The 13,339-nt window shown below is 29.2% G+C and overlaps 4 protein-coding genes across 4 annotated transcripts; 2 read left to right on the top strand and 2 right to left on the bottom strand.

Annotated features, from left to right (window-relative positions):
- Positions 1 to 47: 47 nt before the first annotated feature.
- On the bottom strand, positions 48 to 2,312 carry GO595_009411 (Leucine Rich Repeat family protein; the record flags this gene model as incomplete). Its single annotated transcript, XM_067923094.1, has 1 exon — positions 48 to 2,312. One exon carries the CDS (start codon positions 2,310 to 2,312, stop codon positions 48 to 50), a length of 2,265 nt encoding a protein of 754 aa, XP_067770413.1.
- Positions 2,313 to 2,500: 188 nt separating this feature from the next.
- GO595_009410 (ras-related protein Rab-22A) lies at positions 2,501 to 3,082 on the top strand (the record flags this gene model as incomplete). The annotated part of the gene is made up of 1 exon (XM_067923093.1): positions 2,501 to 3,082. One exon carries the CDS (start codon positions 2,501 to 2,503, stop codon positions 3,080 to 3,082), a length of 582 nt encoding a protein of 193 aa, XP_067770412.1.
- A 1,088-nt stretch (positions 3,083 to 4,170) lies between these two features.
- GO595_009409 (uncharacterized protein) lies at positions 4,171 to 4,458 on the top strand (the record flags this gene model as incomplete). The annotated part of the gene is made up of 1 exon (XM_067923092.1): positions 4,171 to 4,458. One exon carries the CDS (start codon positions 4,171 to 4,173, stop codon positions 4,456 to 4,458), a length of 288 nt encoding a protein of 95 aa, XP_067770411.1.
- Positions 4,459 to 10,044: 5,586 nt separating this feature from the next.
- Positions 10,045 to 11,376, bottom strand: GO595_009408 (bacterial Ig-like domain protein; the record flags this gene model as incomplete). The annotated part of the gene is made up of 1 exon (XM_067923091.1): positions 10,045 to 11,376. The coding sequence occupies one exon, from the start codon at positions 11,374 to 11,376 to the stop codon at positions 10,045 to 10,047; it is 1,332 nt and encodes a 443-aa protein (XP_067770410.1).
- Between the last annotated feature and the right edge of the window lie 1,963 nt (positions 11,377 to 13,339).

Genomic DNA, 13,339 nt, shown 5'->3' with positions numbered 1-13,339 from the left:
TTTATTTAAACAAACTTACAAGATTTCTTCAAAACAATTTTTTTTTCTCAATTAGACAACAGTGTACTCTTATCTAACAATTCTTGTATCAATTTATGACTTGAAGTTTCTTCTTCTAATCTGGAATAATCTATGTCAGAAGGCATTTCTGGTACAACACCATATACTATTTCCCATTGACGATCAGATATATATTCTTCATTGACCTTTTGTATCAATCCTTTCATCTCATTTGGAATTCCCATTATCATTTCTGCTTTATATGGGAAATATGAATCATCAGATTGAAACATTATTTGATTTGGTGAACTACCTGATCCGAACGAATCCACAATTTCTTGTTGTTCAATCGAATCAATTTTTTCCGAATTTATTTGAGTGTTTTGTGGATCGAACACAGCCATAGAACTTAAGTTATCCAACTTAGAAATCATTTTATTTTCAAGAATTTTTATCAATCCTTGAATTTCTAATGCCAGATTTTTATCGACATTACTATTATGCATATCAATCCTTGGGATATGGATTTTGGCGTAACTACCTTGTTCTTTCATATTTATTAAGAACTGTTTAAGTGTCTGTGGGTGAATATCATTTTCGTCCATGTAAACCTCAGAAAGTGTTTTATTTGTTTTTAGCATTGTAAGTAAAGATGTGCATAAAGAATTCCCTGCATGGTTTTTTGTGATATCTAATAACTTAATTGATTTGTTTTGTGAAAGTTTTTCAAGTATAGGATTTAATGATGTTGATAAAAAATGATTTAAATCTCCTGAAATACATAGTTCTTCAATCGATGAATTTGCTGCAAAAGCATTACTTAAATTCCGAATGAATGTAGTGTTTTGATCTAAACAACCATGTAATGATAAGATTTGAATTGTTGTGGAATTCCGAATAAATTCACAAAACGGTTCTTGTAACGGATTTTTGTCAAAAAAGAACTTTTTCAATGGATTACAAACGAAGTCCGAAATGAACGAATAGAATTTATCCCATTGAAGTGCAGTTTGATGTGCTTTCGACATAGACAATGTAAAGAAAGATGTTTTTCCATAGCTGCTTGCAATTGCTTTGAGTATTTTTTCCATTACTCCAGCAATGAATTCAACGTTGTCCATATGAAGTGCGGCTAAATTTTTTGGCAAGATTATATCATCATTTAATGTAGAAATAAATCTATTCCCGGACAATCTAAGCTCAACAAGAGATTGATTAGGATCATTTGTGAAATATTCAAACACTTTTGTTAGATCAATTGAACAATTCTCTGCAATTAATGTCTGTAAGTCAGGCAAAGAATCTAAAATTTCAGGGATTTGTATGAATTTACAACCACATAGTGAAAGTGTATGTAATGATTGGAATCCATTATTCGAACACATTAAAGAATGTAATGTTTGATACCCCTTAAGAGTGAGGCCATTAGATATTGCGAGGCTTTGGAAAACACCTTTTTCGATTGTATGTGAAATTGAGAAAACAAAATCTTCATTAAAAGTATTTTCATAAAAGCCAATGTTTCGGAGTTTAGACGATTTAAGTTCATAAAGAGCGTTAATAAAAGTTTTAAATTTTGGAGTAATGGCTTCGTAAGTTTCGAGTGTAGATATCGTTTGATTGATAGAAAGAAAGTCAATAAGATAGCCCCAATATTCTCTGTCATCATTAGCATGTGGAATTATGATACGATTAATGCTTGGGAGAAAACAAAGAGCATCTAAAATCATATCTGTGTATTCAAAATATTCAATAAAATATCGGAAGTTGATGTAATGCTTCGCAGAAGAAACGCCTTGGATAAGTTTTGTAATCTTAGTAATAAGTTTTTGTGGAACTTTTCGAGATGATATATAACCATTGAATTTGATTCGTTTAAGCATGGCATCTTTCGGAACTCGATAGCCATCAAGATATGATTTTTCGAAGTCAAAAGTGGGAAGTTCTGATCGAGGAATAATAGATTTGATGTGATGAGCAAGTAATACTAGAATTTCAACAGAATGGGGATCTTTAAACACAACATTACGTCCATTACTAGCCTGAAGTTGAAATGAATTTGGGTCATCTGATTTTATTGAATTTATTTCGTCCCATCTTAATTGAAGAATTAACTTAATAGATTTTTTAAAAGGAGAAAATGGACTATTTTTGAAAATGTTTAAATGATAAAGAGTTCCAACAATTGCACAATCTGATATATTTGTGTTCATATAAATTGATTTTACTTTTTGAGCAAAAAAAGCAGTATCAGCCCCAAATATACAATTTAGATCCGTAACTTGACGAATCAAAGAAGATGACACTTGCATATTTGGCTTCTTAAGATGTTTTTATTCTTTTTCCTATTAGATTTTAAGTTTTTTGTAAAGCATAAAAACGTTTTTTAACGTATTTTACTGTTGAGCCAATTGACAACCACTGCATAAACCATTGAACGCTGATGCTACAGAAACATTTTGGCTATTGATTTTTGAATAAAACCGTTTTATTTCTAGTAATGACATCAATCGAAGCCAAAGTTGTTCTTCTTGGTGCAACAAATGTAGGGAAAACATGCCTTGTAACCCGCGCTACATCCGATTTGTTCGATTCTGAGCAAGCTTCAACAGTAGGTGCATCATTTTTCGCAAAAACTATTCAAACCGAACAAGCTCGTGTTACCCTTCGTATTTGGGATACAGCAGGTCAAGAAAGGTTTAGGTCACTTGCTCCAATGTACTATCAAGGTTCACAAGCAGCAATTATTGTTTTTTCATTAACTGAGCCTGAATCTTTAGATGCTGCCTTCGAATGGTATGATGAAGTTCGATCGCACTTCGAAGTCCTCCCATTAATTTACCTTGTCGGAAACAAATCTGATCTTGCTGACGAAAGAAAAGTCACAAACGAAGAAGCAAGCACTAAAGCCGAAAAAATCAAGGCATTTTACTTTGAAACATCAGCCAAAAACGGCCAAAATATTGACGAGTTATTTGAAGATATTGCTGACCGTGTTCAATCAATTGATGTTAAAAAGGATGCGGTTGATATCGGCGGAAACGAAAACGAAAACCCGGATAAAAAGAAGCCATGTTGCTAAGTTTCAACTAAAATATTTTCATTGGATTTTCACTTTTTTACACAATAAACGTTCTCGTTATTCTCAAAAAATAACGCATAATTCATTCAATTTCTCTGTGTGTCAAACTCCGGTTAAGTAAACTTATCAAAAACGTGTAAAAAAAATGAATTTCACGATTTTTGGGCTCACCGCGATTCATATGTCAACATCACCAATGTTTACAAAACCATCTTTAACTATTAAGCGCTGTGAGTTTCATAAATTTTTTAATAATATTTATTTTGGACCAAAAATCGAAGTTATTCAAAGTAAGTTTCAAAAAGGAATTTCATCAGCCATTCATGTTGAAAGTGTTATTTATACAGAACCATATAATTCTACCGGTATTTCACTTGACGAAGTTCAATTTTTATCTGTTCGTTCAAGTAATTCACCCATTGTTTATGCCAACAATCAAGGTAATGTTTATTCATCGATTTCACAATGTATTTTTTATCAATGTTCCACGAACTCAAATTCTCTTGTTGAAATTGTGTCCAGTCCTATAGTTCAAATTAACGGCACATGTTTTTATGAATGTTCATCTGAAACAGTTTCTACTATTTTTATTAATAGTACATCTACACGATCTAATATTATTCAATTTGTTACAACAGTTTCATGTTCATCCAAATTTAGTGTTTATTCGTTTATAGGGACGACATTTAATCTTCGGAACATTAACACGACCAAAGAAGACGGGAACATGCACTGTTATTACTTTTTCGAGTCTCAGCAACACGATTTCGTATTCGGACATTAGTTACGATTCATTCAGCGAAAGCTTTTTTTTGTATGGTGACTGCGAAAGTAATCACATCATAACATATAATAACATTTACAATGTCACGAGTTCGTATTATATTGTTAGCGATTCGTCTGAAAAGATTGGAATTACGATTACGTTGACATCGCTCATTGACAATTACATCAGCGACGAAACTTTTTTCTGCATTAGTAACAATACGATTATTACATTTAGCGAAAGTTTAATTAGTGACGAAATTCAGCGACTAAACAGTTCGCGAATTATCATTAACAATTGTAAATTCGAAGACAGCGAAAATATGCGAACGAATTACTTCCTGAACACGATTTACTGCGAAGCGCCGATTGAAGTCATCGACGAAAATGTTCTCTTAAATCGTCTGAGCAACGAAGAAGTTATCCTTTTGATTGTTGTTTGCGTTGCAGTTGTTGCAGAACTTGCGGAAGTGCTTTTGTATCTGTACCGAAAGAGCAACGAAAACGAAAGCGAAGAAGTGAGCGAATACGAAGAAGAGTGCGACGAATACTCCGACTTTTACTATGAAACATTCGATATGAATCCGCTGCAGAACACAGAGTACATCTGAGTGCGAATGCGAATGTGAATGCGAATTATTTGTAAATAAAATGTTTCGTAACTTTCAATTGCGAATTAGTGAAATGTTTGGAATTAATAAATAAATTTAATTTACGTAATCAGCGCAGCAGCGAAACAACTTAAGAAATGTGCGACGCGATGCACAGATAACGTGCAAATAAGTGAAATGTTTGGAATTAATAAATAAATTTAATTTACGTAATCAGCGCAGCAGCGAAACAACTTAAGAAATGTGCGACGCGATGCACAGATAACGTGCAAATAAGTGAAATGTTTGGAATTAATAAATAAATTTAATTTACGTAATCAGCGCAGCAGCGAAACAACTTAAGAAATGTGCGACGCGATGCACAGATAACGTGCAAATAAGTGAAATGTTTGGAATTAATAAATAAATTTAATTTACGTAATCAGCGCAGCAGCGAAACAACTTAAGAAATGTGCGACGCGATGCACAGATAACGTGCAAATAAGTGAAATGTTTGGAATTAATAAATAAATTTAATTTACGTAATCAGCGCAGCAGCGAAACAACTTAAGAAATGTGCGACGCGATGCACAGATAACGTGCAAATAAGTGAAATGTTTGGAATTAATAAATAAATTTAATTTACGTAATCAGCGCAGCAGCGAAACAACTTAAGAAATGTGCGACGCGATGCACAGATAACGTGCAAATAAGTGAAATGTTTGGAATTAATAAATAAATTTAATTTACGTAATCAGCGCAGCAGCGAAACAACTTAAGAAATGTGCGACGCGATGCACAGATAACGTGCAAATAAGTGAAATGTTTGGAATTAATAAATAAATTTAATTTACGTAATCAGCGCAGCAGCGAAACAACTTAAGAAATGTGCGACGCGATGCACAGATAACGTGCAAATAAGTGAAATGTTTGGAATTAATAAATAAATTTAATTTACGTAATCAGCGCAGCAGCGAAACAACTTAAGAAATGTGCGACGCGATGCACAGATAACGTGCAAATAAGTGAAATGTTTGGAATTAATAAATAAATTTAATTTACGTAATCAGCGCAGCAGCGAAACAACTTAAGAAATGTGCGACGCGATGCACAGATAACGTGCAAATAAGTGAAATGTTTGGAATTAATAAATAAATTTAATTTACGTAATCAGCGCAGCAGCGAAACAACTTAAGAAATGTGCGACGCGATGCACAGATAACGTGCAAATAAGTGAAATGTTTGGAATTAATAAATAAATTTAATTTACGTAATCAGCGCAGCAGCGAAACAACTTAAGAAGTGTGCGACGCGATGCACAGATAACGTGCAAATAAGTGAAATGTTTGGAATTAATAAATAAATTTAATTTACGTAATCAGCGCAGCAGCGAAACAACTTAAGAAATGTGCGACGCGATGCACAGATAACGTGCAAATAAGTGAAATGTTTGGAATTAATAAATAAATTTAATTTACGTAATCAGCGCAGCAGCGAAACAACTTAAGAAATGTGCGACGCGATGCACAGATAACGTGCAAATAAGTGAAATGTTTGGAATTAATAAATAAATTTAATTTACGTAATCAGCGCAGCAGCGAAACAACTTAAGAAATGTGCGACGCGATGCACAGATAACGTGCAAATAAGTGAAATGTTTGGAATTAATAAATAAATTTAATTTACGTAATCAGCGCAGCAGCGAAACAACTTAAGAAGTGTGCGACGCGATGCACAGATAACGTGCAAATAAGTGAAATGTTTGGAATTAATAAATAAATTTAATTTACGTAATCAGCGCAGCAGCGAAACAACTTAAGAAATGTGCGACGCGATGCACAGATAACGTGCAAATAAGTGAAATGTTTGGAATTAATAAATAAATTTAATTTACGTAATCAGCGCATTGTTGAACCATTATAAGAAGTTTATAATGTTATGCCATCGCCAACAAACGACATTTAGAATGTTAAATTTCGGCAAATTATACACTTTAGTAACATATCTTTAAGTTGTTTGATCATGATATAAAATTTCGAATTCGAAATATTCGCTTTCGGTAATATTTAAATTACATTCGTTACAGTAAACATTATGATTTTGTTGCTGTTGTTGTTGTTGATAATTATTGTTCAGTTCGAATTGTTCGTTCCAATTCTCGATCTCTGTAAGTAAACTGACGTTTTCTTTGGACTTTTTCGTTAAGTTTTTAATAGTGTCCAAAACATTCTCTAACTCATTAACAATTTCCGTTTTCGATAAATTCTCAGTGTTAAGCGTTTCTTCTTTAGTTTTACTTCGATATAACATTTTATGATAAAATTCTTGAATTTGATTTTCATATTCTTTCGATATTTTAGAATTAATATCTTTCGTGGTTTGATACGCTTCGTAATAAAGTCCAATTTGCGATGAGAAATATGAAGACGTCAAATAAAATTTGGATTTCTTTAACGCATTAATTAAGATAAATGGTTCTGAAATACTTAAACTATTAATGTTACTTAATTGTTCATAAATATTTGAATCATATTCTTGTGATCCTTGATTATGACTTAAATGAAGTAAAAATTCAAATATCATTTTGTTGTTATGGATTTGAATCGATTGTTGTAAATTATTATAAAGAATTTCATTGTTTAAATATTCACTTAAAAATGGTAAAATTTGTGTTAATGTTTTATAATCAATTAAATTATTCGAAATAAATGGTATAAATGATTTCGGTGATCGAATAGAAATACTTGGAATTAAATAATAATATTCGGAATTTTGATAAACTTGTTCAATAAATTCTGAATAACGCTCTTGATAAATTAATTCTAAAAAAATCGATTTCGTTTTCGGTGTATTAGTAAAAAATTCTTGATTATGAATCGATTCAAATATATTAGAAAACGCACGCATTTTAATTAAATGCATAGCAATATTATAAATATCAATTTCATTAGTAGAAATTAAACTATGAATTTTAAAATTGTCATTTTTGTTTTTATTACTTTGTTCTGATAAATAATATATCTCAAATTCAAATATTAAAAATTGTAATAATATTTGTGATTTAGAATCGCGAATTTGTGTAATTAAATTACTTAAAAATTTATTAACTAAATCCCATTGATTATTATGAATTAATCGAAATAACACTTCACATGGTTGACATTTATCACTCGATTTAACTTCTCGAATATGTTGTTCACGAATAAATTTCGTAGTTAATACTTTAGCTGGTGAACTTTCATTTTCATATGAAATTCGAAAAAATATATTGTTGTGATAATACATTAAAATAATCACCTGAATAATCGGGATTCATAGATAATACTTGATAACCAAGAAATGGATAACGAAATGCAAGTTTACCATTATCTAAACAAATGGCTATAATATAATTATTAGATAATAAAATACTATGATAATGCGTTAATAATATTCGTGGTGATGTATCCATTTTACCAACTAAACTCGTAACTTCATCTTCTAATACATTAGAAATCTTTTGTGTAGAAAGTCGAAGAATATTTTTATGTTCTTCTTTAAAATTAAATAATTCTTTAATAGGAATTATAAATAAATTAAATTCTGTTAACCATGTTAAATGTGTTTCATTACAAACAATATATGATGGAAATTTATGCCCATTTAAATTTTCGTTTTCATTAAATATTTTCGTAATGTTCTTACATTGAATATTTTGTTGCATAATTTCTTGAATTGAAAGATAATATAAATCTAAATAAATAGAAATAATTAAATATGCATTATTATTATAATAAAATATGGATAAACTTGAAATTGGTTCATTTTGTTTTTGAACTTTAAATTGTGTAACTAAATGAAATGAAATATTATATTGTTGTTGTGAAAATTCAATAACATGAATCTCACCATTATTAGTGCCTGCTATAATATAATGTGAATTATTATATGTAATACTTTGAATAGCTGACCAATGAAATGACCGATCTTGTGAAACTGGATGAACTCGTCCATTAGGTGTGACTAAAAAATAAATGATATCGTTCAGCTACTACTATAAATAAATTACCTTCTTTAACTGGAATAATGTTTTGAATACGATCTTTAAACTCGTGTGTAAACTCTTGACGTTTAAGTGGATTTTCTGGATTATAACGCCATAATAAAATATTACCATTTAATGATCGTAATGAATATGGACCTTTTTGAACATAATGTGAAATACTTGAAAAATTACTGGTCTTATTAATCTTTTTCTAAACGTCGAACTGTAAATGGTGGTGATTTCTCCCCAAAAACCCATCGGCGTTTGGCACTAATATTTTCTTTTTCAATCGTTTCATTGTTAGTAAATGCTGAATCAAATCCAAAATCCATTTTTTTTTGTTACTTTTACTGGCAGTGACCGTTTAATATATTAAGAATACGTTAATAATCATTCTTTGTTTTATTTTGTTTATTTGTTTGAAAATTGTGACTGATGCATTGATCAATGTTATTATTCTTCATTTGACAATTGATATCCATTTGATATTTCAAATAATGTACATTAATATAAATTTAATATAATTTCGGATTCTGCAATTACATAATACATATTTAAGAACATAATTGGGGTAAGCGGTCAATATTTAAAGTATAATCAAAATTTCCTGGTCGTCCAGCAGTGGAAATGAATCGCTCTATGCTTTTTTTTATGAATCTGCAATATAAATATAGAATTATAAGAAAATCTGTCGAAAAATTTTTGTGCGTGATTGGTAAACCCATTTCACAACATGCTCCAGTGAGTGATATAAAAATTCTTTTTTACATTACCGCTTGAATTTGTAACTGAATATTTAGATCACTGTAAAGACAAAAATAAATGTAAATTCTTAATAATTTGATCATTTTAATGTAACTATATTTTTTCAATGATGAATATTATAAATATTGTTTAATTTTTCTAAATATAAATATGTCATTTTGCCTTTAAAGCAAATATCAATTGTTTTTCACTCGGCAAATATTTGCACATATGTCATTGCAAGAGACTAAGCATTAAAAATATGGATTTTCATCAATAATATCTTTTTTAAAGAAAAATGTTGAAGGTAAAGCTTCTATATGATGTAAATTTTAAAAAAATTTAAAATTTCTCACACATTGATTAATAATAAGTATTCTCCAAATACACAACAAAAATGTTCATTCGAATTCAAATATAATAAAAAAATTATATACTCTACGAATTCATCAAGTTTTTTTTATAAATTTTATAAAATGCTTTGACTGAAATCATTAGAAAACATATTATCCAAACCTCTTTCATCTTCATAGTTATAATTAATAAAATTTGTGTTTTTCTTGTAATTATCTCAATATTTTCATATAATATAATTTTTCCTTGATCAAAATATATATTTTTCTCAATTATTACATTTCCTCATATGAGTATTATGTCTAAAATTTTGTTTTGTACTGCATACAAAAAAGTCATAATGAACCCACTAAATTTAATGAAAATGGTCAAGTACAAAGAACAAATAAGCGCTAAAATCAAAATATCATTTTGTAACATCTTCCAAATCTTCCAATATTGTATAGATTCATATATTTATTGATTTTGATGTTTATTCATTTCAATTAATTCTCTTGTTTATCATTTTCAAAAGGATCTTTCTCATTTTTATCAAATAATGGTGCTACATCTTCTTTTTCAAACTTATTTAATATATCCACTTTTTTCTTATGACTTATTATAAATATTAATGCAATTACAGCACATAAGACAATCAATGCAATTGCAATAAAAAGAACTGCTGTTGTTACTTTTGATATCTTTTTTCCTTCGGAATTAATTGAAATGTTTGATATAGATTCGTTAATATTTGGTGATTGTGTTGGAATTGGTGGTATTGCACATGTTTGAGTTTTACCAAAATTTCCTGCGTTATCAACTGGGCATATGTGGAAATATCTTCCAAAATCGAATTTATTTAAAGGAATTTCTTTCTTTGTAGTTACTTTATATTTCTTTAAATATTCAGTAATTTCGGTATTTTCGACAGAATCGATAATATAAAGATATTCTTTGATATCTGTTATAACGTTAATAGTTTTTTCTTTTGTTTCTGCTATATTTTTACCAGCTTCATCGTGTGCAACTACTTTATACGTATATTCGGTTCCTTTATCAACACCTTCCCAAGTAACATGATATGGTTTCGAATAACAATCAACTTTAACATCTGGTGGATTTGCATCGACTGCTGTTAAATCAATAAAATTTTCATCTGTAGTTTTTTGTATAAGATATGTTAATGTATTTGCTAAAATTTTTAATTCAATTTCATTAACATTCATTTCAAAAGATCCCATTTGTATTATAGCCGTATTATCTTTTGTAACTAAATAAAAAGTTTCATCATTTTTGTCGGCTTTATACCATAAATCTCCATCAGTAACTTTTCCTTCTGAAATCCATTGCTGAGTAAAAATATAAGAATTTTCTGATAATTGGATTTCATAAGGATAAGTTGAAGTAATTCCATCAATATTTGGCGTTATCTGGTTATATTGTGAAGTTGCTGGTCTATCTACTTTTAATCCAAACTTTTCTTGTATTAAATTAAACCCTTTTCCTTGAAAAACTGATGAAATTGCATTATTACATAGAAGAACACCATTACACATTTCAATATATGGTATAACTAATGAATTAATTTCATGATCAGCAAGTGTTAAATATCCATTATATTCCCACATACCAAACACAATTATATCATAACCTTTAAGATCTTCTAATGTAAGGTGATTAAATGTATCAAAATTGTATTGCTCAACATGAACTTTTCCATCAAGAAGTGGCGAAAATTTTTGAGGGACATTCGTATCTAAAACGCCACCTTCTAACCATAACCTGAAAACTTGTGATGCAACATATAATCTAGAAGTTGTATCAGAACTCATTTTCATATTCCATTCTGGTATTGAATAACCTCCAGTTGAAACATTTATAACATTAACTGATTTAGTATCATATGGATAAAAATTTATAATTTTTATTTGTTTGTCTTTTGTATATGTACTGATTCGTCTCCATTTTCCAGATGTCTTTTTAGATATTGTATAAAAATTTTTGTTTGGCTCTTTCTCCCAACTTAATTCAACACTTCCTTTTATATTTTGGGTATTTACACTTAAACTTAATTCAAATTCACACTTTACAAAAATAATAAATATCGTAATCATTATAAATAATGTTTTTATAAGTTTCTATTTCTTGAAAACCATAAATAAACAAATAAACTTTTGTTAATTAACCACATAAATTGTTTATATCATAAATGGAAAAATTAATTGATTTAGACCAATTAAAAACAAGAATCAAAAATTCAATTTATCCAAATAATAAAATGTTTTGAGACTTGACATTTCTTGAAGTCTTTTTGTTATTCAAAAATTAACTATTTCTGAAGTGATAACTGAAAAAATTATAACCTGCTTTCGTCAACATTAAAAGAGTAAAAACAGCATTTTTTCAATTTTAAATAAAACCAGATTGAAAAAACATTTTTGGAGTTTACGCCCTTTATATGTTGCTTTAAGGTTGTCAAATTTGTGTAAAAATAAAAAATTATAAATATAAAATGTTGAAAAATTTAACAGAGCAAAAAAAAAAATACATTTAAAACTTGAAAGCTTTCAAACTTGAAAACATTTTATTTTAAAATTTTAAAAGTTCGAAACATAATGGAAAGCTCGTTTCTCTTCTCGAGAACGAAACATTTGTAAGACAAGGAAACACTATTCAAGGAAAGCCATTTGTATGAGCATATTATTTAAAAGATAAGGCTAAAAACGATATTCGCTGCTGCAAAAATATTTAACGGTCTCTACGAAAATGAACCCAAAAAAGAACATATTTGATTATAATTCTGCAATCGAAAAGCTCCCTGAGGAATGGATGTCTGACATGGCCATTGTTTTTAGAGAGTTTGACGAAGATGAAGATGGTAAAATTTCAATTAGCACAGCTAGACATATTTTTGATATTTTCAGACTTCCAGCAAAGGATGCATTTAAAGAATGCGAATTTGTGACATTTAAAAGATTTCTTGATGAAGCTGGAATTCAACGAGATACAATTTTTCTTAATTCTAGAAAAAGATATGCTTATTACTTCCAAATGATTGCTGGAATTGGTAGTAAGTCAATTAACGCAGTTGATATACAACATTTTATGGCAGTAAATGGAGATAATATTGCATCTCGATTTTGCGAAGATTTTATTGATGAATTTGACCGAAAACATTTGAGTAAGGATTCGATTTCTCTGGAAGAATTTTGTGCGTTTTGTTCACAGAAGAAGATTCCAATTTAAAAGTTGTATTAATTATAAATGTTTTTAAATTAACTAACAAATTTGTTGTTTCAAATAAATATTGGTATAAAATATATATTTAAGATATCATTTATATCTATATTGTGCCAAATCACATACTACAACAAGCAGCTCTATTTATGGGATGTAAGCTTTGCAGTTAATTTGAATTGATGTAGTGGTAGTATCATTTTCATTATATCATCGAAAGCTTTTTTTAGAATGCAATATTTTCTCATTCTTAAAATAAAAAGTCTATAATAAATAAAAAGGGAAACAAAAAAAGGAGGATCCTCAGACAACAAACCATTAAGAGAACTTAAAGATTTACCAAAAAATGAAGCATTGGAATTTACGAAGAAGTTACCAAGACCTGGAGGCATGGCTTTCTATCCGTTGGTTAAATCATGGGAATTAGAAAGATGGATGAGCCTTAAACTATTAGAACAATTGCGTAAGGAAGTCGTAGAAGTTTATGCTGCATTCAAAAAATATTCAATTCAACCACCAAATTATCTGAGTGCAATGTTTGCTAACATTAAAAAGAAAATAAGC

This window comes from Histomonas meleagridis (assembly GCF_020186115.1).
Source record: "Histomonas meleagridis strain 2922-C6/04-10x chromosome Unknown contig_9, whole genome shotgun sequence".
Classification (NCBI taxonomy): Eukaryota; Parabasalia; order Tritrichomonadida; family Dientamoebidae; genus Histomonas; species Histomonas meleagridis.
Note: the sequence above shows the minus strand (reverse complement) of the source record. Positions and strands in the feature narration are given on the sequence as shown.